This window comes from Phalacrocorax carbo, chromosome Z (assembly GCF_963921805.1).
Source record: "Phalacrocorax carbo chromosome Z, bPhaCar2.1, whole genome shotgun sequence".
Lineage (NCBI taxonomy): Eukaryota > Metazoa > Chordata > Aves > Suliformes > Phalacrocoracidae > Phalacrocorax > Phalacrocorax carbo.
Window position 1 is genome coordinate 2,983,426 of NC_087548.1, and position 23,282 is coordinate 3,006,707.

General features: G+C 45.4%; 1 protein-coding gene across 2 annotated transcripts in view; it reads right to left on the reverse strand.

Annotated features, from left to right (window-relative positions):
- Nucleotides 1-17,928, reverse strand: part of ME2 (malic enzyme 2) — a 38,394-nt gene extending 20,466 nt beyond the window's left edge. Inside the window, exons 1-2 of one of the 2 annotated variants that reach the window (XM_064437977.1) lie at nt 17,806-17,928; nt 9,993-10,119 (exon numbers count right to left, since the gene is read on the reverse strand). In XM_064437977.1, the coding sequence (XP_064294047.1) occupies nt 9,993-10,100 (108 nt within the window). In that variant the 5' untranslated portion in view covers nt 10,101-10,119; nt 17,806-17,928. Of the gene's footprint in view, nt 1-9,992; nt 10,120-17,790 lie in introns of both variants that reach the window. The other variant, XM_064437978.1, reaches the window with a different exon arrangement.
- Nucleotides 17,929-23,282: the final 5,354 nt, after the last annotated feature.

Here is a 23,282-nt window from a genome sequence, read left to right on the forward strand (position 1 = left end):
GAATATGTGGGTCACCCAGTCTGGTGCCTACAATCACAAACAATAATATTTAGTCCAGAGAGCTTTCTCTGAATTGCTCCATTTGCTGTTTTTTCTACATACTTTTGATAATCCAGCCAGATCCCAAAGTTGCCCTAATGCCCTAAATTGCCCTAATGCTTTTACTGAGATCACAATTTTACCCAAATCCTTCATTTTTTTCTTAAGGCTAGAACTCATCCATTTGTTTTCAAACGATGGAGATGTCTCCGCAGGGCAGCTAACTCGAGGTGTAACGTTGTAAAATGTTAACTGACCCGAGTCCGGATTCACAGCCAACCTGGCTCCAAGTGCTGACCCTGTTTCCGACCACAACTGACCCCACTTTAAGTTTGCCACTTCCAAAAGAGCAAGGATAAAATTTCCTTATTTCAGTTTATCCAACTGGGTCGGTTCTGTGAGTGATTAAATCAATAACTTGCGAACGGAGGAGCTGAAAACCCAGGAAAGCCTTTGCTGTGCAACGCTGTGCATCAATCTGTGAGCAAAAGCAGAGTCTGAGAGGGAAAGTCTGCTAGTTGTGATGTTTTGAGAGATGGAAACAAGAAACATCAGTTCTGCTCACACAACACTTCCCTTCTTTACTAAAGCAGCTAGATTAAAAAACAAGAGCACATTTTCTCAAATTTCCCCATGCTGGAAGCAGATTCTTAGTGCCAATTAAAAAAAAAAGGTTTAAAAAAAGCTTTCTAAGGTTTGTTTTATGCCTTGTAATTACACTCCAAATTCCTCCTGCAATCAGAAAAATCACAAGGAAAAAAATTCCTATTTTCCCACTTTAGAATAAAAGACGAATACACATTAGAATATATAAATTTCACCTTTGCTTATGTTTGAATAGACTTTCACAGGTTATTTGCAGAAAGCACGCCCATTAACAAAACTTATCTGATTTAGAGTCTATGGTTCATGTAATTCAGCACACTTGAATGGTTTATAACCGACAGAACTACTCCTTAGGAAAATCCATAATTAAAATAACTTGTATTTTTACGTAATTTTCCCCTTTGCTTATTTAAATCGTATTTGGTATCAGTTATTTTGACTCCACTGATTTGATCACTCCACCTGCTTTTCTGTACTGATTTTACACCATGTTCTAAAGTAATAAAATATTTGAAGAGTTAGAAAGCAAGGAAAAAAAAAAAGAACAAAATGAAAAGAACTTTAGGGCTTTGTAAAAACCACTTGCAAATACTTTCTTGCAAAAAACTCTAAGTATTTAACCCCAGTCTAGATCAATGCTTTGTGTTTCTGACAATGTTCCATGTAACAGGTTTGACATTAAATACTGGACTCAATTTATCCTTTCTCTACTACCAGTGAGTCATTCACAAAGCATTGTTTTCTGTCCTCATGTAATCGTTATTCTCAAGTATTTTTCCACTATTATCTGTAAATAAATTTCAGATGACGGCTTATTCCTGACCTTTTTACTCTTGCTTCTGGTCTTTTGCTGGGTGTAACAGTCACTTTAGCCACATGATAATTTTTCTGAAAACTGTTTTGAATAATCCCAAATCTCCACCAAGCACACAACCATGTAAGCAGCATCGGCATGAGAAAAAAAACCCACGAGGAACACATACTGAATGCCAGGATATTTTTTTTTCCTATATTGCAAAGCATCTTACTTTAGTTTCACTTCTGCATGCTTCACAAGAAATACGGAAAGATTCTCTGGGAATATAAATGCATCTTCCAAAGTTGCACGGAAGCGAACCACACAAACATACATCTCGGCTGCCTTCCCCTTTTCCTTAACCACCCTCTAATTTGTTACCATCAGCGGGTTTTGCCTTTTTAAAACAACCGTTTCTCAACACAAACTGTACTTGCAGCACGAGTGATTTAGGATACAAGGCTGAGTACAGCTGGTAAACATCCATAATATTTTGACTGTTACTTTAGACACTACAAAAACAAAAATGATGCCAAAATATTTACGATATTAAGAAGGGGTGGGTTGGCGGGGGAAAGCAGCTTATTCTCTTTTCAGGAGATATATAAACACTGGTCAGTAAAGCCACTAACGTCACTCCTTTAAGGCATGTCAAAGGCCAGAATCCCTTCAGCGGTAACATACTGGCTACACTGACATTTTGCTCTCAACTAGCTGAAATATCTCACTAGCAAAACCTACGTCCTCCCCATCAGAAACTCTCAAGTCCCTTCAAAATAAAATCTACTTAATTTCTAATTTCCACTATTGGCATGACAGTGGGGCACAGCTTTTCCTTAATTTCCCTATAGGGTGAAAGCAGTGGCATTAAACTACCTGGGTCCTTAATAACATGAAACGAGCCCCAAGGCTAGTGCTAAGCTAGTACAGTTACCCAACTTTATTCAGTTTAGTCACATTTTTTCCAGTCTATAGACAACCTAGTTTTTCAGTGTATCTGGAGTTACAATAGCACAGTGAATTCTTTAAGTGGCACTAAGTACTTCCAGCTGTTTATTTATGTGACAATTAACTCTTACCACATTAAATGGTGCTTTAATTTTTGCCCAGGCCTAACTCAGGAACCTGAATGCCATCAGCCTCCATACAGAAATTTAATCCTCGTTCCAACTAGCACAGAACAAGCTTAGTCCAGAGCGGCACTATAAAAAACCCAGAGCCCTTCCAACACTTGCTGTATTCCCATTCATGAACTTTGTCCGTGACCATCAGCTGCCTCTTGTTTTAGATTTGGGATCACGGCTTGTTCTCCATACAGCACCTCACAGGACAGAGATTTTCCTTAAACTTGTGTGCCTAGGAGGTGCACTGCTACAGATCTCCTAGCCTTTTCCCCTCATTTTATAAACCCCAGTACAGTTTGACAGAACCAGCGATTGGCTCCCAGTGAATCAAGAGGTACTCAGCAACTTGCAGCACTGGGGATGATGTTCTCAAAGGCACTTAAGTTCCCAACACCTAAAGGGCCAAACTCCCTCTGGTTTCTGCTGGGATTAAATGCCTAAATATTGTAAAGATTTGGGCTTAAGTCACAGGGATCACTTTTTGGTTTCCTTTGACCCAGCAGTGCTAGGTGACCGACCTCTGAGTCTTATCCACTGACTTTCACTTAGATTATTTTCCCTTAATCCTCTTTACAGCCCAGAAAAAAACAGGTGTCCTTTCTAAGACAGCACAGACAAAGCAGGGAGTGCATCTAGAAGAAAACCCAGCACGCTTTCCAAGACCACAAATGAATGAATATGCATGGACAAATTTACTGCAACAAAACCAACATACTGCCATGGGGGTAGGGGGGTGGGGTAAAAAAAAGCAAGTAAAATGAAGTGTTGACAGTTTTTTAGTTAAGACAGGCTCCAATTGAATCACCATGTACTGTGCCTTTAATCCACAAACTATCTGGCACTGGGACTTCGCTTTAGCCCTAACAACTGGGCTCTATGACACAAAGCGAGCGGTGCTATAAATAGCAGCATATAAAAATTCTAGTTGCTTGCTCTGCATGAAGGTGAACAGGAGACGTGAATCCTGCAAGCATGATTTTTATAGCGCCACTAAGTAATACCGAGAGGTTTCTAAGCAGAGAAGTACCAGCGGTGATAATTTTTTTCCCACCTGTGAAGTCTTGCAGGCTTATATACAGGAGGGAGTACTTTTACCTGATACCATCATTACTCTCAAGCATTCTGAAAATCTGTACAGTTCATAACAACCAACCCATTCAAAGCCCCTGATAAAGATGTAAATGCAGAATATATCCAAACATGCCGCTGTTTGGAAAATGAGTTAGCCTACTTCACAAGGAAGATTTAATCAAATGGTTTTTCATGTAACTTCTAATCATTGTTATAACATATTCAACAGCATATCATAGGCTTTGAAGTAGCATCATAAATGTTTTTATAAAATAAAGTAGATTTTACATTGGATTATGGGCTGCTTCCCTTAACTCGGCTTCCTTTTGCTAAATCACAAAGTTCACTATTGCACAACGTGTCTCCGCTGCAAATTAATAAAGTTCACTCATATGAATCAAAGGTATATTTGCTAATTCAGCCATAGATTCAAAGTTTCTCTGTGTTTATGAGAACAGTGTAGAGTATGGAAATCTCTGATTTCTTTCCTCCTTCATTTTTTAAACTCAATTTCCTACCTTTATTCTTCCAGAAACAGGATAGTATATATACTGGAGGGTACTGCTGACACAGCACAGCAATCTACTCCTTGCTGAACTGTGAAATGACCCAGACCTTCATCAGGTTATTAAGCCTTTAAAGACGTTAGTCCCTCTGCAGGCAAAGATGCCACCAATCCTTGTAGCGCCTCTCTGTGTGGAACCAGACGTAAATCACTTTGGCTGCTGAACCAGACTTAGCTAACCTGCAGTAGCTCTCATTTACTAATGACGTGGCTTCAACTAAAAGCATTCCCCTGCAGAAAATGGGAAAAAGTCAGAAACAGAAAGCCTTTACACACCAGCGTCAAAGTCATCCAGCCTCTCTAGGGCTTGTTCCCAAGCACCAACGGTTATGGTAAAGCTGTACATTGCAAATCACAAGCACGATGGACTGAAATGGTTCATCTACACCATATAGCGTCACTGAGCACCTCGGCGACATTTCATTAAACTGCTATTTTTCTAACTGAGCAGATGCCATTGCTTTTGTTCTCCTTTAATGGCATTAACCCCACAAGAAAAAAAAAGAAATTGAAAAGTATTAAAACCCAAGACAGCTTCCTTCCTTCCTCCACCTGCCATCCCAGCAGCTCACGAGTCCTGAGCAGAATAGCTGATCTAAGTTAAATGAGATACAATATTACCTACCACCTTTGGCACTTACAGCACCTTTTCAGATAGTTGATAAAAGCTGGTTACAGATTAAACAGTTCCATCTTTCCACTTTTAATTCCCTTTAAAAGCATGCAGGTCTCAAGGAAGTTGACAAAAGCTGCATAAGCACGCCCGTGCAACTTCCATCCAACAATCCCTCCATCTCCAAACCAGTTGGGCAGGACACTAAACTTGTGGTGGGACTTTTAGGCTGGGTGTGGGCGGCTGGAAGAGTGGGCTAACAAGAACCATATGAAGTTCAACAAGGAGAAGTGTAAGGTCATGCACCTGGGAAAACATAATCCAGGAGTGCAGCACAGGCTGGAATCCACCTGGCTGGAGAGCAGCTCTGTGGGAAGGGACCTGGGGGTCCTGCTGGGGGGAAGCTCAACATGAGCAAACAGTGGCTGCTGCGGCCAAGAAGGCCAACAGGATGCTGGGTTGCATCAAAAAGGGCATCGCCAGCAAGAGAAAGAAGTCATTATCCCGCTCTACTCAGCGCTTGTCAGGCCACACCTGGAGCACTGTGTGCAGTTCTGGTCCCCCCTGTACAAAAAGGATGTGGCCAGGCTGGAAGGGGTCCAGAGAAGGGCCACCAGGATGATCAAAGGACCGGGAAGCTGCCATACGAGTGTAGGCTGGGAGAGCTGGGTTTGTTCAGCCTTGAGAAAAGGAGGCTCAGAGGGGATCTCATCCCCGTGTACCAGTACTTAAGGGGCAGCTACAAAGAAGATGGAGACTCCCTTTTTACAAGGAGTCCCATGGAGAGGACAAGGGGGATGGACACAAGTTGCTCTTGGGGAGATTCCAATGGGACACCAGAGGGAAATTTTTCATAGTGAGGACAGTCACCACTGGAATAATCTCCCCAGGGAAGGGGTTGGCTCGGCCACGTTGGGCACCTTCAAGAGTCGTCTGGACAGGGTGCTGGGCCATCTTGTCTAGGCTGGGCTCTTCCTAGAAAGGTTGGATTAGATGGTCCCTGAGGTCCCTTCCGACCTGGGATTCTGTGATTCTGTGTGATTCCATGTGTGTGTGCGCAAGGCAACTGGCAGTTTCTATCAGTCTTGTGCCTTCTAGGAACTGAAGCTGCTGGTAGTATTTCAAGCAGTGCATTTCTTAGCAACATGACAATTACCATTTGCGGTACATCTCCACCTCTTGCTTTTCCTGTCTTCCCCAGGAAGGCAGAGGGGCATTGCGTATACTATGCCCTGGCTGCTCAACCCAACTGACACAGTCTAAAAAGTATTAAAACAGAAGAAATTCAATGTGTCAAAAACCAACATGGTAGAAAAGGGCAGGAGAAGGGGAAAGGGAGCATCTGCTTTTAAATCTTCAAGTTTATACAATTTTCCTTCACATTCTCTTGTCCTACCCTATGTATTTTGCGAAACTAGCTTTAACTTTGGGTTGGGGTTTTTTTGTTTGTTTGTCTTTTTTTCTGAATTGGAAACACACTGTTTGGATATTTGCCAGAAGCCAGCGAGGTGACCTACATCTTTGTCATGGGAACTTGTTCTTTAAACAAACATAATCTCTCAGAGTTTCTGGAAGTATTCAGTAAGGCATGGATGAAAATAAAACGGACTGAAAAAGCTGGGAATGAATACAGATGAAGCGGTGATTAACGGTCTAGCCGAACACAAGTTATGACAAGATGACCACCCATATGGACGAGTCCTCAGGCCTGGGATTAAACTGCCACCTGTGAAACCATCCAAGAATTCTTTTTCAAAATTCATCATGTATTCCCGCACACACGTGCCCAGGCACCTACATATATACAAATATGTGTGCACGCACATGTGTGCTTAATGCAATGCCCTAAAGATATCTGCTGAAGGTAAAAATCTGGGAGGTGTTGTCAGTACAGGAGAAGGATATTAAAGAATGAAATAACTAAACAATATTGAGGAGCAGAGTAATATAAAAAGGGGTAATGGAATCAACTGTACAAAATACAATCATGAGTAACATGAAGAATTGATGCCACATGGTAGAAAAATCCCCAACTAGAATACAGAAAGTGTCATAAATTATTCAGAGTCACAGATTTGCTGCAAGCACGCAGAAAGCAAACATATGAATAACGTTACAGGTCATGTATTTCCAGTGAAGCTAAAGACATACCGATGCCACTCTACATGGCCGAATGGACATTGCCAAGGTCAGGGATCATCTACCCCCTTCATCATCTGTTCTGTGCTGGTAGAAGTCCTGGCACTTGAGTGGGAATCCAAAGCACTCCCACAATATAAATAACAATTTAATTGCCAGTACTAAACAAAAGAAATTGCCCTAACAGTGTTCTCAGTGCCCAACAAGCTTAAAACGCTGCCTTGGCACAGCAGGGATCTCCAGCAGAATAAAAGGTCCTGAAGTCAATTAACTGTAATTTGAATCCCTGTCACAGAGCAGAAATCAAACATCATGGAAGCCCGTAAATATCCATGGATGCCAGCAATGCAGTTACAGTATGTTCTGCAATTGTTTGGCTGCAACAGCAAGGGCATTACCGATATAGCTCACGACCTTTTCTGAGCCTCCCTGACAAGAAACACTTCAAAAACCGGTCTTGAAACATAAAACCAGAAACCAGTTGATGTAGGTGTCGTATGTACCTGCAAACACAGGTAAGGATGGGAAAGAAAAAAAACAACCCCCAATGGTAAGAGAAAAATATAGTCCAATGGCAGAGAACAGGAGCAGATCAATTTCTATTATTAGAATTAATTAAATTAGAATTAGAAAAAACTCCAATGGCAAAGAACAGGAGCAGATTAATTCTATGATTCTAATTTGCACAAGGGGAAGGAGTGGTTTTCTGTTAGCGATGCTGCCATCTTGCAGTTCTTATTTTAGGGCCCATTAGGCCCTAATTAGGGCCTGTTAAAGGAGACCAAATGTTCTGTAGAGTTGATAGGGACTGTAAAACCTGAACATAAGCAACTAAGCCACAGGTCATAAAATGATGATTTCAACAAGCTGCCAGCAAGAGATAAAGCCCTTTATCTGTGCCTGTAAGTATATATGTATCCCCATGAGGCACTGTGGGCAAGAAGAGCACAAAGGGTAAAGTACTTCCCCTATTTAGTAAATCATTTATTTCTCTGCTAAATTTCCAAAATACATTTCTATACAGACACTGCATCCAGTATCAAGCAGTATCGCTTAACTAGCTTACAGATCCATTCAAACAGGTGCCAGCCTTAATGGCAGACCGATACAACACAGCCAAACAAATGTGGGAAGTTTTTTTCCTATCACAAGTATAATTTCTTGGAGACATTCAAAATTTTTTTAAAAATCAACTGCTATTAATAAGCAGGTCTCTGTTCTTCCCTCCTCCTCAAAAAAAAAACCAACTTCATTGTGCTCAGTCCACTAGATAATTCCAGGCTTAAAGAAAAAAAAATTAGAAAGGTATTACCACTAGAGAGACAAGAAATGACCTGTTGTTTTGTTTCTGAATACTGTTGCATAATCAGCACTTGGAAAAGCTTACAGGGCTTGGAATAATTTCCATTGCATGTCAAAGTGTTTATAGCTCAGAAAAGTGTCGAGATAACCTGATCTTGACAAATCACACCAATCTAGTCTTTTGTCCTTCCCCAAAACGGCAATCCCAATTCTGTTTTTGCCGGCAGCCAGTCTCTAATGTCCACAGCTAGCTCTCTATATACACAACCTGCATTCGTCAAGACATCTCACGCTACACTATATGGTACAAGAAACGGTAAGAAACATACCTACAGGTTTACAATTTTTCTTCATCCTTTCTTTTCGGCACACTCAGAAATCACTTTTGCCAAAAGAAACATGAGCAATTCTCCCTGCAGTTACGGGCAGGACACAAGGAGATGCAGCCTGAAGTTCCTAGCTTGGTATCCTCCTGAGATATTTTGAGCTTATTGGGCAACTTTGAATTCTGACAAAAAGAGAGGGACCAAAGAGGAGAGGAGGGGAGAGGGGGAGAGGAGAGGAGGGGCAGAGGGGCAGAGGGGCAGGAGAGAGCTTTGCTGTGCAGAAGAAAGATCCAGCCTAGCCCTTCTGCTGAGAGAAAGGCTCGGGGTTACATGTCTGGCTTGCCAGCTGGCAAATTTAAAGCAGGATGTGCTTCTTCACATCTAGGCAAAGGGGACATGGGAAAGGAGCTAAGAATACAGGGGACAGAAGGTGTCAGGGCTGTGCGCAGAAAAGGAAGGGAAGGAAATTTACAGTGAACAGGGAATATAAGGCATTACAGGAGGGGAAAAGGTAAAATCAGAGAATGGGGAAGAGGAGAAAAGCCAGGCATTGAAAACATAGGATAAAACTATGGAAGACCAGGTTCCATAGCTACATAGCTCAGGAAATACCCTCAGAGGCAGCTAGATTGGTCACCTTTCTTGGCCCTTTCGACAACTTGGATCAGCTACCGAAAGCCCTCATGTAATTTCTTACTACTTTTAGTTTATACATTAATTGTTTCAATATTCTTGAAGGCTACTACTACTCGAAGAAAAAAAGAGACTGGGGATAGGATTGTGGAAATAGGAAAATTTTTGTGAAACGGGGTGGAATAAAAACTTCTTTGTTAGGAGAAGTTCCTCCCAATGCATGGAATTAACATAATGCCTCTACCTCTCAGCTAGCTTCATTCAAGGCTTATTTTCAGATGATCTCTGTCCAACTCTCTGCACAGGGATGTTTCTTACTGATATGTCTTGGTCCCAGTTCACGGTCTTGCAGGAAAATCTGGGACTAGGACAGAGAGGCTAACGCTTTCTATCACTAGCAAGACTGAATTCAGGATTAACTTCTGCAAAGTCTGAAATAAGACTCTGTCTGCTAAAGCTTTACTTCAACAAGCCCAAAAACTAAGCCAGCAAGAATCAGTGACTGTTCATTTGGCACAAGGAACAGCAGTATTGATTGCATAAACCTCAGCAAACCAGGGGAAGTGCAGGCTGACAGAAGCAGAAGGTGTTACTGGACGTCCTTGTACTGTAGGTGTCCAACGTAGTAAACTTGAAATGATCATTGGCTCCTCCATCTTCTGAACCCTTTTTTGGCTGTGGCCCAGTACACCTCCTGGAGGTGGTTTAACCTTGGAAAAAGGTCCATTGGACCATTTCCGGATGAAGATAAGATATTTGATAATCGCACACTACCAACCTTGTTTGTTCGTGGGTTTAACATCAACGGCTTGCCTTTTTCTTTCGTATGTGCACTGCGACATGCCATCGCACAGGGAGTGGCAGCTACCCTTAGTCGGGAGAACATTTTTCCTTTTATACTGCACCTGGGAAAAGAAAGAAAATCATTCTGATACAGAGGCAGTGGAACTGATATTCATATTTGTAGGCCATCTGTTGTAAAAGAAATAGGTACATGCTAGATAAGACTCTTTGCTCTAACACCATGATAATAACCCAAAATTGCCCTGTGGCAGACAGGAAGTATAAAAAGAAGGAAAACTTTACAATGACAAGAGCATTTGAGTGAGCGGAGAGAAGATACAGGGATACTAACGTGAGCTAGCATTATGCTGCGGCTGCAGTCAGCCGGCATTCACTAGGTATTGTCCTATAGCTGCACCATAAATGCAAAGCAGAATTGCCATTAGCAAATATTAACCTTCTGTGGTGACCCATGCAATGGCAGCGGTGCAAATACCAGGGAGGACAGAATGACTTGGGCTAGTGCAGCAAGAAAATTTAAGCTGAGTTTCTCCAATGACTTTCTTATGGTGAAATCTTGTGGCCTGGACAACAGAAAGGGAAGAAACTATGTCTATTAGTGTGGTAAAACTAGATTAGAACAAAACGTAGAATTAAAATGGTCAAAATTTCACTGAACTCTGGATTCCATGCCTAGATTTTTTTCTTAAATTCCAAGCCTAAAAAGGTTCTTTTCAGAGAGACTACATCCTTTTCAATACAGGATGTGTTTTCCTAACAGAATAAAAAATTCGCTAGTACCACTCAAAAGCTTAGTTCTTAATCTTGCCAGGTGATAACTCAAACCCACTTTATTCAATTATTAATTGCAAGCTCTTTGGAGCCGAAATCATAATTTATTACATGCTTGTAAGATGCAGCACCGCCAGGGAACGCGTACTGGACTTGTCTCTAAACATTATTTCACCAACACGGAGAGACAACAGCAATCGCAGCGAGACCGTACACGGGCCCACGGCCGGTATGAACACACATTACCATGGCAGGCCAGAAAGGACAGGCGTACGCAGCTTGGCTGCAATATCGTGCAGAATCCTGACACGGGGAGAGTCAAAAACCAGATCCCTTTAGCAACAGGCCTGTGCAGTCAGCAGAGGAAGGCAGAGATCCAGGACTGGCGTGGCCGGGGAACCCCTCTCCCTCCCCATTGCAGCTTGCATGGGTGGGGGACCCCTGCAGCCGGCACTCCATCATCCCCTGGCCCGGCTCGATGCTCCCATCCAAGACACACACAAGGATGGTAAAGCAGGTATGAGAGGTTTTTAAGGAATGAAATGATGCGTGGTTGGGATTTTGTGTTTCTTCCAGACGGAAGGCAAAATTAGATTAAGGAACAAAACTTCATTATCTTAAATATAGCCTGAATACTTTAGAAGACCTTTCCATAATCAAATTTACCCATAATCAGCTTTTAAGACGGCAGACTGATCTTACAAGTTACAATCCGAGGATTTTCTTCAAAATATTTCCAAGCTTTAAAAGAACAGGCAAACATTTAATATTTTTCATCACTGGTTACACCCAAGTTTCTCTTCTACCCATTATAAAGCGTAGAGTAAAGCAACACTGACATTCAGCGGGATCCCTTTCTCTCATCCTTTATTTGCTTATTTAGGCCTTGCAACTGAAAAAAGTTCCACTCAAAACCCATGTGTTTAGTTGTTTCCTGGTAAATAACATAAATCTACTGTGTGGAGACAGGAGGAATGGAAGCCTTGCCAGCACTACAAACAAATGTTGCTTTTAACATGATAATTCCTCCCTAAACCAGCTAGTGGTGGACTAAACACAGCTGGTCTGCCAGAACTGGGGGCAGCTGAAAATCAGGATCAGATAAACAAAATTAAATTTGTGGGGCAATACAACCAGCTTTTAGGAATAGCAAACTCAGTCTTAACTGGTTTTAATTCTGATTGCTCATTTGCCAGCGTTACACAATTGCGAGTCCATCTCCTCACGCTAAAATGACCTGTGATTACAGTGTCGCAGCAAACCTCAGCCCGCACCCCATCAGTCTGGGGTGAGGGTGGCTTCAATCTGTCATGAGCAAATACCTTAAAGAAGCAATTAAAAACTAGGCCAAACACCACATCTTATCTTTAACTCTAATGAAATTTAAATTACTGCACTGCAATTAATGGGCATTTAAGAACCAAGCAAGATTGTGGCCCAGATTTCTCCTAACTTGATCAATTAACTCTCTAATTAAGGAGAGAGGGAGGGAGAGACTTTTCAGGGGTGTGATTCAAATCTTACAAATCTTTCTCCTCCCCTCTGTGAGAGAGACTTGCTCCTCTCCTCTGAGGTGCCCGTACAGGCACCCGAAATCATTCTCTTGGTGGAGCTCTCAGATAGATACAGCATGTGGGAGGAATCAGGCTTCATTTTCCACTCAGTCCCTCTCTTTAGAACAAAGAGATATGGTCCTGGTTCATTTATATCCAGCATAAAACCTGACAAGTTACTCAGCTCTGAGGTCTCCTTCCCCTGCTTTTCTAACTGCTTCTTATTTCTGTGCCATCACCCATCTTGCACATCTCCTCTACCTCCTTTTGTTGCAAACTTAAACATGTTTTAGCAAGAATCTGCCTCCAAAACTCACCTTAACATGACCTACCTTGAAGCCACAAAGCAAGCATCCGTCCCCATCCCCTACTTCAGAACTACAAAGATGATCAGGGGCTGGAGCATCTCCCTTGTGAGGAAAGGCTGAGAGACCTGGGCTTGTTCAGCCTGGAGAAGAGAAGCCTGAGGGGGGATCTCATCAGTGCCTATAAATATCTGAAGGGCGGGTGTCAGGGCGATGGGGCCGGGCTCTTTTCAGTGGTGCCCAACGCCAGGCCAAGGGGCCACGGGCACAAGCTGGAACACGGGAAGTTCCACCTGAACGTGAGGAGAAACCCCTTCCCTGTGCGGGTGCCAGAGCAGGGGCACGGGCTGCCCAGAGAGGCTGTGGGGTCCCTTCCCTGGAGACATTCACCCCCCGCCTGGACGCGGCCCTGTGCCCCTGCTCTGGGGGTGCCTGCTCCAGCAGGGGTGGGACGGGGTGAGCTCCAGAGGGCCCTTCCAACCCCCACATTCTGTGATACTCCTCCGCAGGGGTGCCAAGAGCTCCGTGCTTTGCCCGCGTGGCGGTGGCCCTCCATGACTCACCTACCCTTTCCTCCCAGCTCCGCTGGGCACCAGCCTGGCAAGAACATGCCATCCACCTGCCCAGACCCTTCTGCTTCAAAAATCCTAATTCCTCCTCAAGAATACACACACAGGACAATCTGGCAGCCCTTACGATTAAAAAAAAACAAGGCTACATCTATACATGCCACTAGTAGTTTAATGCTTTTTAAAACAGAGCTCCCAGGCTGACACCGCTCACCCCCAGCCAAGGCTCATTGGACGGCCGGAGCCAGACAGAGCACTGCGGTAGCAGTAAAACCAGCTCCCACCAGCAGTTTGGGATCACAGCTAACGGCTTCTCATGCGAAAGCTACCTCCAGACAACAAGAATACTTTAGATGCAGGATAGTTCAACTGACAGCAAATAAGCTGCCCTGGGCAGCACCGCTTCAACGCTGGCCTCGTGGGAAAGGAAGAAGCCTTGTGCCCAGTGGCTCGTGTTTACCCCACTGCTGGGAAGCACTTTGGGCAGGCGGCAAGCTGCAAGGACAGCTCTGGAAAAAAGGTCCCCAAGGAGATGAAAGGATTGGGTCATGCTGCTTTGTGGGAAGGTTTTTAAATGGTTTTGTAGAGGAGAGGCCAAGCTTGAGATGGTGGGTACTTTAACCAGAAGAAAAAGGAGAGAGGATTTTGCCAGGAGAGGCTGATAGAGAAGGGGGAAAGATGTCAGCTGAGGGAAAGATGGGGGGGTTGTAATGATGTGAAAACAGATATAGAGGTTGTGCAATGTCCTGTGAGGAGGAATTAGAAAGCAGAGGAACTGAAAGAGGAACAAAATACCTGCTAAAGTGTGCATCAGCATAACCAGAACAAGCATTTCTTTCTGTCCTTCAGTACTCAACAACGGTAAGGAGCAAACAAGACTGTGGTGCACCACTAGACTTAATCCAACACAACCAGTAATTTTTGACTTATTACCACATATGTGCTGTGTCACAACTTAGAATTAAATTCTTCAGCATACCAGATGACAGCTCTCTTCTGGGCCTTATCAGGAGGCATCTGGCCAGGTCAAACTAATTACCAATACTGCACAAGTGCCCTTATCTGGGAGCAAATGTTTTTCCTGCTGCAATTATGGATTTGTTAAATTGCAAAAGCTACTTTTAAGGGAAAGGTTCATCATACTTTTACAAGGTACAAGCACATTGCTTAGAGAGTCAGGAAGCTCAGAGTCAATTAAAGTGAGGTCTGCTTCAATTACTGCACAGGCTGGCTGAGTTGTGGATTATATCTTAATACTAAGGAGCATTTCTCAGCGGACAGCGACTTGCGCTTGATGACTTTGCAGTCTTCCTTCAGTCTGAAGGATGGCCAACAGAAATACACTTCAGGTAGTCCTGAAGTCCTACGTAAATGAACAGGTCCAGTCGTTCTTTCATCTACAGAAACTACCAAGACCTGTGTGTTAACAGGAGCTTGTTCATGATAAGACAAGCTGGGACTATTAATTCAAGACCATACAGGCCTCACGGAGTTTCCAATCTTTCTGGCCTCAGTCGGTGTTGGTTTTTTTAAGCACCAGGGCCAACAAACATTTTCTCTTATACACCCACAGCAGTCTACCCAGTGAGTCTGCCCTAGCCCGAGACTGGTGTGGATGCAAACACTGCACCCTATTCTTTTTTTTTTTAATAAACAGGCAAGCCTTGCCTACCCAAGCATGACACAAACCAGGCACACACTAACTGGCTTCATCACTTCAGTAATGATAAAGCAGTCTAGACTTATTACATTAAGCAAGTACCAACTATAAATGTGTCTCCCAGTGAGACTTTTACTTAAAGAAAGCAGCTTTTCCCGTACCTGCCACCCTGCAGCGGGTGCTTTGCAGATCAAGGGGGAAGGGGGCACTTCCATTTTACAACTGGAGCACCCCAGTGCGTACGTGTGCGGAGGAAGGAGCAGAGAGACGAGGCTGGGCGACGCAGTTCTGCACTGCAACTCAGCACCTCTGACTCCCCGAGCTGACCAGAAACCTTGGGGGGAGGTTAGCAGAAAATGGTGTTAATAATATTTCAAGTTCCTTCCAGCAAAGTCCTTGAGCCGTCATTTTAAAGGACATTTCTAAGGTACCTTGAGATCTGCAAAGCAAAAGGAACAATCGTATCCGGGGCAGATGTGTTACTAATAAAATGTTCCGAAGCGGTGCATGGCTCATTTCGGAGGCAGACCTTGAAACTAGGTTTCTTCCCTGTTATTCTGAGGCAACCAATTCAACAAGGAGAAAAGTTAGATGCAGAGTTAGTAAGTTCACAATCTGAGGCTTGAAACCTCCAGCAAATAAAGGACACTTAGACGGATTCAAATGAGAATAATTTCAGAACACCTTTGTAAAAAAAGGGCGTTCTCTACGTTAGCTTACAATATTAGCAAACTTCTCACAGCACAGCTAGAAAATAGGACTAAATTGTTTGGTGTTGGAGTCTTGGTTCATAAAAGCTCTTACCCCACAACATCAGAGAGCTGCCTGTCTTTTATACATTAATGGATCTGACCTAAATATTTTTGTTAAGCATCAGAAAGTGCATTATCTTCTACTGTGGTAGCTGCAGCAGCAGTACTTTTGGCTTTCTCTGACAAGATGTATTCACATTCTTGATTTTATTCCATTTATCTTACTGGGAGGGCTCCCAGTAGTACAGTTAAGGGCATCTATGTATGCGGGACAAAGGCCTTATCCTGCAGAATCCTCAGAAAGGCTGCAGAACAGTAAACTCCTCCAAACAAACAGAAAGCCACTGCTGCTGTATTCTGAAGAACGGGTACACACAGCTGTATTAGAGCTGTTTTCTTCAGTTCAAAAATACAGATTTTTTTTTTTGGATGTAAGTTCAGAGAGAAACGGATGTTCTCAACAACTGCTGCACACTTGCAAATGGGAATTCTTTCTGGGAGAATAAGTCAGTAATAAGCACGGAGAAGCTGAGCTGCTTGCTAATTCAGTGCCGATCAGGTGAAGTATAAGCCTGTCAACCACCCACAAACCTCGGTGTGCACTACAGAAAAAAAAATCCTGCTTAAATTACAGAAGAATCTGAAAAACTCTCCATACACAATTAGTTACCAGCCCAAGTAGCAGCAAAATGTTCCTTCTGTTGCAATAAAGGTGCTGCCGCCGGTAGTAAAGATGAACATTCAATTAGCACTCGCTCAAGCACGGCACGCTACCACGCATTTTGACAGCTCCTTAAGTTTGCAGGAGAAAACGCTTCAAATCTCGTCTGCACTCACGCTGCTGACTCACAACGCCGCTTATCAGGAGTTTTGTCCTGGGAGTGTAACACACACTTTCTCTTAAAATACACGCTCAGGCTAACGTTCTGTGGACCTGAGTGCATCTGATAGAGCCAACAACACGTTAGACACTGCTGGCTGCACACGCACCCAGATTATTTGTAGAGTTTCATATTCTGCCTAGCTCTTTGTATTATATATGTACATAAACACACATCCAGAAAACTTCCCTTTGCCATTCGCTACTTTTTGGAATCAAGACCGCAAAGATACCGTCTAGTTAATAGCTCGCTCGCCTGCACAAATATCCTGGTTTACCAGCCCTTTATCAACTCTGCTTGTATGTTTTTGGGTTTCTTCAAGTAGTTACGAGCTCCGTGCCATGACACGACACACCAGGTTGCTCAGAGACCAGTGCTTATCTTGTATCATTTAACATTACGGTGCAGCGAGGCCAAGAGGAGCGCGGGACCTGCGGCGGTGGCATTTCAAGCAGCCACCGGCGCTTCTTTTAACGAACAGCCGAGATGCAAAACCCAAGAACCGCAGAGACCGGCTCTAAAAATACCAGGCAGCTTGACGGTGTTTCCTCTTCCAACGCCGCACCAGCAGCTCTGATACTTCCCAACTTTTCCTCTCTAGTGTTTTAGGGCCGCGCCGTAGAAGTTCACCGCGGGTTGGACGTTGGTGTGGGCTCAGGGGGTGCAGGAGCAGCTGCACCCCAAAAGTGGCGGGTCGAGGGGAGCGTCCCGCCAGGCCTCACCCCGCTATAAGCGAGGGGGCTTGTTCTCGGAGGGTGGCGGATGAATTTGTCACCTATTTTTGACAGGTGGTAAACACGCACCCCTTGCACGGCTGAGGCGGCCAGCCTCCTCTCTTTCCTCCGAAGCAAAAACAACCGCTTTTGGGGTTTTCCACCTGCCGCCGCGCTGCGCAGGCCGAGCCTCGGGGCCTCCCACCAAACCGGGGAAGGGGGGGATCGACCGGCCCGAGGGACGCGGGGCTCCCTCCGTCGCCGCTCCCGGGTGGGCCCCGTCCCGCCCCGTCCCCTCCTTCACGGCAGGACGGGGCCAGCCCCACGCCCGGGCCCTCCCGGCCCCGCTCCTGCCCACCGCACCCGGCCAGCTCGGCGGCGCAGGGCGCGAAGCGAACGCCCTCTCCTCAGGCAGGCGGCAGGGCCGGGGGAGAGGTTTCAAAGCGGGGAAGGCACTGGAGGAGGAAAGGCGGCAAGGGTGGAGGCTCCGGAGAAGACGCCCCCAAAGATACGGGTTTGTAAAGAGACAGAGGCCTTTCGTACGCCACTGCGATTGTAAAATTGTTACCAGAACGGGATCTACCTCCTCCTGCGGCTGCTGCCCTCTGAGTGATGCTGGCCGAGGACCTGTGTCTATTGTGCAACCGCCGCGCCCATCCGCCGGAGCTCCGTCCGCCTCGGAACCCGCCACTGAATGGAGCAAACAAGGAGGCACCGGGGAGGGACACCCCGGAGGGCGGACTGTTCCCCATGACTGACAACCGGCGCGGCCAATGAAAAGGAAGCCGGCTCACCGGCCGCGCTCGGCCAATGAGCCTTCTTTCCCGCGGCTTCCCGCCCTGACAGAGGGGAAACCCGGCCAGGCGCGGTCTGCTATATGTTAATTAGGCCAGGCGCGACAGCGAATCAGCACGGAGTCCGGTGCCGAGGGGCGGTGCTCCAGAAAGAGGGCGGGGCGAGGGATTGTGTGAGGGGACGGGGGTTGTGAGGGGACAGGGACTGTGAGGAGACTGGGGTTGTCAGGGGATGGGGGACAGAGGACTGTGAGGAGACTGGGGTTGTCAGGGGACAGGGTGACTGTGAGGGGATGGGGGTTGTCAGGGGACGGGGTTTGTCGGGGACAGGGTGACTGTGAGGGGATGGGGGTTGTCACGGGACGGGGGTTGTCACAGGATGGGGTACAGGGGACTGTGAGGAGATGGGGGTTGTGAGGGGACAGGGGGACTGTGAGGGGACGAGGTCCATGAGGGGACAGGGACTATGAGGGCTGCCAGGCAGCGCCCAGGATGGCGAGGGGGGCTGTGGCTCCTGAGGGGCGACACGCTGGGGAGGAGCACGAGGCAGGCAAGGCAGAGCAGGAGGACGGTAGCAGGGAGCGGGTCTTGGTGGCAGGGAAATGGGGTCCCCCCAGCTATAGTTATTTGAAGCAAGATGGATGCCACTTCCCAATGGCTGGGACCACAGCGCCGGACCACCTACACTGATTAGGGTTCCTCAAAACACGCAGAGCAACAGCACTGAGGAGTTAACCTATGTCTCATGTGTTGCCATAGCCTAAAGGGCTGGAACACCCGTAACATATAACACGTTGTATTAAAACAGAAGAATTGGCAGGAGACGGTGAGGCAGCTGATGCTGCAGGTCAGCACTAAAATTGCCAGGCCCAGAAGAGAACTGCCGTTGCAAAAACCATCGCTTTTCGTAATAACATAGAGCTGTTTGTCCTAACACTGGTCTCACCTTAATAGAAATTATATTCTTCCCCCGCTAAGCTTTGTTTGAAGAGGGACTGTACGATGGTATGAAATGTGACCTCTCAGCTCAGCCGAGGCTTTGTCCGTCTCCTCCCCAGCCCAAACGCAGAGATGTTTCCCAGCGTTGCAAATTGCGAGGCTGTTAATTCTCTTCTGGCACTTAACGTGATGTAAATGGTTAGACGTACGAATGAGTGCCATGCAGTTAAAAGAAGAGTTGCTATAGTAACTATAACAATAAATATATAAACCCACTTAATCAAAACCTCCTCCTCTAATCATGATTTTGAGGCCTGTCACGAAGTGGACGTTCTGCTGCTTTCCCCCCCCCCATCAGCATGACTGTGATGGCTTTGAAACCTTTCTGAATAATGTGGTGCTGCACCTATAAACAAAGGAGATCGGTAAAACAACATGCAAGGTCATGACTTTCTGCCTGGCTAAAAATAGCCCAAATTAAAGGCATTTAAAGACGTCAGACGTCATACCCGAATAGCATAAATCAGTATTGCTGTAAACCCACGTTGTTTTAGACTGGTTGAGGATCTTGCCCGATCCATCTAATGAACAGTTAACGCCTCACTGAAATACACTGCATAACGCTTCCTTGTGAAAGAATGTCTTGAAAGCTGTGCTGTAATTAGTCCCAGAAGAGAAAACCCTCCACCCCAGGGAATGGGATTTGGCAGGGCTGCAGGGTCTGAAACTCCCAGCAATGATTTTTAAGGGGAGGGAGAGCTTTTATTTCTAGACAGCACACCCGCTACTTTTGCACCAGCGTTTCCTCCCAGCCGCTCTTTGGTATCACTCTCAAATCCAGACTCCGCCAAACCTTTTTCAAGCGACAGGCCATTGCAGAGAGGAGGTCCGGACCGTGCTTCATGCCTTAACAGAACCCCCGTCTCGCACGGGTGGGCAGTGGCATCCTGGAGCAATGTGTCACGCTACAGCTCAGCCTGCTACCTGATAACCCAGACTTGGCTCGTCCTGAGACAACGGGGGTGTTTTACGTCTGATCCATACGGGCAGCAATCCTATGCAGCATGGGACCCTGCTTTCTCCAGCCTGTTCTTCATCTCATGCTGCTACACAGCCCCTGAGTGACTGCTACACTTAACAGCTAATTCACACAACTGCCTGTGCGATGGAACAAGAAAAGCAGTCATTTCTTCTTCCTTCTGAGGACTTTTATCACCATATTTGGTGCTCAACACAGAAGAGTTTCTTTTGGCGCACACGATGTTGTTGCTTTGCTGTTGCCAAGAGAACAACTGGGAGCCGTCGGTGTTCCTCAACCCTTTGAAGCCAACTGTCCCGGCCCTGCTCTCTCTCTTGGCTGTACAGGACCAGCCTCAGGCAGTTTCACCGCTCACTCGCTACAGGGTGCAAATCCACTCAGAAATCTTTAATACAATGGGAGAATATTCGATTATCGTGGCAGATCTCCCACACGTACAGCCCGTTGTGTTCTGCTGGGATTTCTTTTCACGGGAAGCCAGTGGTTTGTGCTGAAGTAAAATGCACCTCCCAAAAATCATCCGATTGCAGTTTGACGGTATACATCAAGGTGCTTAAATCACTCACTCTTCTAAAACTGTGCTGTATTTCCCATTTGAGTTTTCTTGGGCTTTGGATCATTTACGGCATGTTCTGTCTCTCTTTGCTAGATCACAGTCTTGGGTACTTCCTGTTTCATTTTTCTCACGATAAACCTTACAGATTGCACCGAGTCTGGCCGAACGATCAACCAAGAGCCTTTAGTTTCCCATCCTTAAGATAATTTTGTCTCTCTGTAACATTTCTAGTTTTTCATATATCCTATTTAAAGCAACACCACCAGAGCTGGACCCAGTGTTCTTGTTTTTTATATCACTGATTCTTAATGTGAATTTACAAAAAAAAGAAATAATCACATCTCTGTTCTACTCACCTAGATCCAGGGCTCTTTTCCTTCCCTCCACCGTGCTGCCTCAACACCTACGCTGTCACCCCTGTAAGTACACCGATAATGTAGCTGTATGTACACAGCTACTGAGCAAATAATTCTTTAAGCCGTCATGTTTTTATCTACCTCCAACCTCAGGAATTTTTACAGTACAGACTAGCAGACAATTTTTACAGTACAGACTAGCAGACAAGCCATCTCTCAGGAAGAAAGTTTCTGTGGCTTAGTAAAAACTGGCATCTTTACCCTCCGCTCTTTATTCCTGTTAAAAAGTGCTGAGGGTTAACTATGTAGTTAGACTAAGCCTCATGTGGAGGACCCTACTGACTCTTTGCATGTATATTATGAGACTACAGCAGGAACTAGGCAGTAAAGATGATCATTACCTCGAGGCAAGGTTTGTCGAGAAAAATAGTATCTTTTATTACACCAATTCCGCTAAAAGATATCACTTCTCTCCACAAACCTTACCTCTTTTACACCTTTAGAGCAACAACACTGCTAATTACCTTTACGCTGTTTCCACTAAGTTCTACTTCTGCCTAGTAATTTTGTTCTATCTTTCAAAGTTAGTCTGCTTAAAATTTCTCACGTAGTGTTTTTGCAATCAAACGTGTCCAGACTATTCTCTGGCTCTGAGACCAGCTCGCGTGCGAACAGCCCACATCCATGCTATTAAAGAGTTTTGCCGTCCAAACCAACGTTCACATGCGCACTGTATTTTGGGAAGAGCGTTCTAATTCCCACACTGTCTCCAGCAGTTGTTTGGGAAAATGCTAGCTGATCCAGAACTACGCCTGGGATTGTGCTAATGATTTAGCTGTGTAGATGACAAAGCTCCAGCTCTTGGGGACATTTTGTGGCACCATTAAATCTGTCTTGATTAGGGATGTTGTTGCTTAAACATATATCCATACGTAAGTCTTCCCACTTAGGGAGCTTTGGCACGCACGGATGCAAGTCCCTCCCCTCCCTAGTTCTGATGAATTCCTTTGGCAGTGACTCATGTAAGTGTCATTGCAGGTTAACAGGTCTGGTATTGGCTGCTTTTAAATTTGTTTCACTTTCTCTGCTTTTGATCTGGAGCCTCTTTTTAGGCTGGTGACCCGTTTGACCTCAGATCATCATTTGCTTCTAGTCCGCTGAGCTCTGGAACAGCCAGGGATGTGGTGACAAAATCTGAGATGATCTGACCAGGTGATATTTCATCTTGCTTTTCCTCTGCTTCCTTCAATTTTCAGTTTCTTCAGCCCACCTTCAACACTGCCCCACGCTACTTCACTCATCCTCACTGACCACCCTCTCCTCCCTCCTCATTTTTGCTCTATTAATAGAGCCATATGGAACATAGAGGATAGAGCTGTAGCTTGCATGGTCTCACCCGTACTGGAGCTGGTCTGGCCCCCACGGCAAGGGCAGAGGCAAATGCACCGTGAAGGGGAGGCTGCCCAGCTCCTGCCTTACCATCTGGGGCAGAGACCACAGGCACCAAAGTGGCCTCGGCAAGGGGAAGCCACCACCTTTTTGGTGCCTTCATCCCCTAAAAAACCTACCTTTCTGCTGGGAATCAGGGTAAACCCTTTCCTCTTCTCCACTACTGTGAGTTGCATTAGTTGCATTAAAACCGGTAGATTCATATATGCTGCAGTCACAGCTCTCAGCTCAGGTGCAGACATGCAGTGACCTTTTCCTATGCCATCCTCGTAACTGGGAGCTTTCTTCCAGAGATCCTCTACAGCACCCTACCTCTGCCCTTCTCAATCATCTTCTTTGACATCATGTTTCTTATATTTCTTCTCAAGTGGCTGAGCTCCTTAACTGTCTTGATGGAAGGACAGAAGGACATGATGCCTGAACTGAGGCTGGTAATTTAGGCTCAGGAGAGAAACCTTGTGGCTGTAAAGTGTCTCCTTTAACTGCAGAAGTAACCAATTAATTTTCATCATGAGGCTTGAATGGTCTATTGCTCTGTCTCCCTTTTGTGTGATTATCCAGGACGAGGCTGAGGACTAACATCATCCTCGCAGATGTTCCATACGTGCAGCTCTGCAGGGAAAATAGCAAGTAAGGTGAAAGAACAGCTTTGTTCATAGAACTGCGGTGGGCCCTATTCCAGAGCAGCGATGCCATTCATCTCTCCACATCCCCAACCACTGTAACCGTATCAGCACAAGTTTGCAGCACCATCTTGTGGCTTTGCGACCGTTAAGTCAAGCATAAAGCAGAGCAAGTACAGAGGGGAAGGACTGCCCTCTTCTGATTGCTCAGTATGTATCAAGTTGGGATTATCACGCCTTTATTTGACCAAAGCTGGTGTAAAACACACCAAAAACTTGTCTTTAAACCCACAGTGAGTTTATA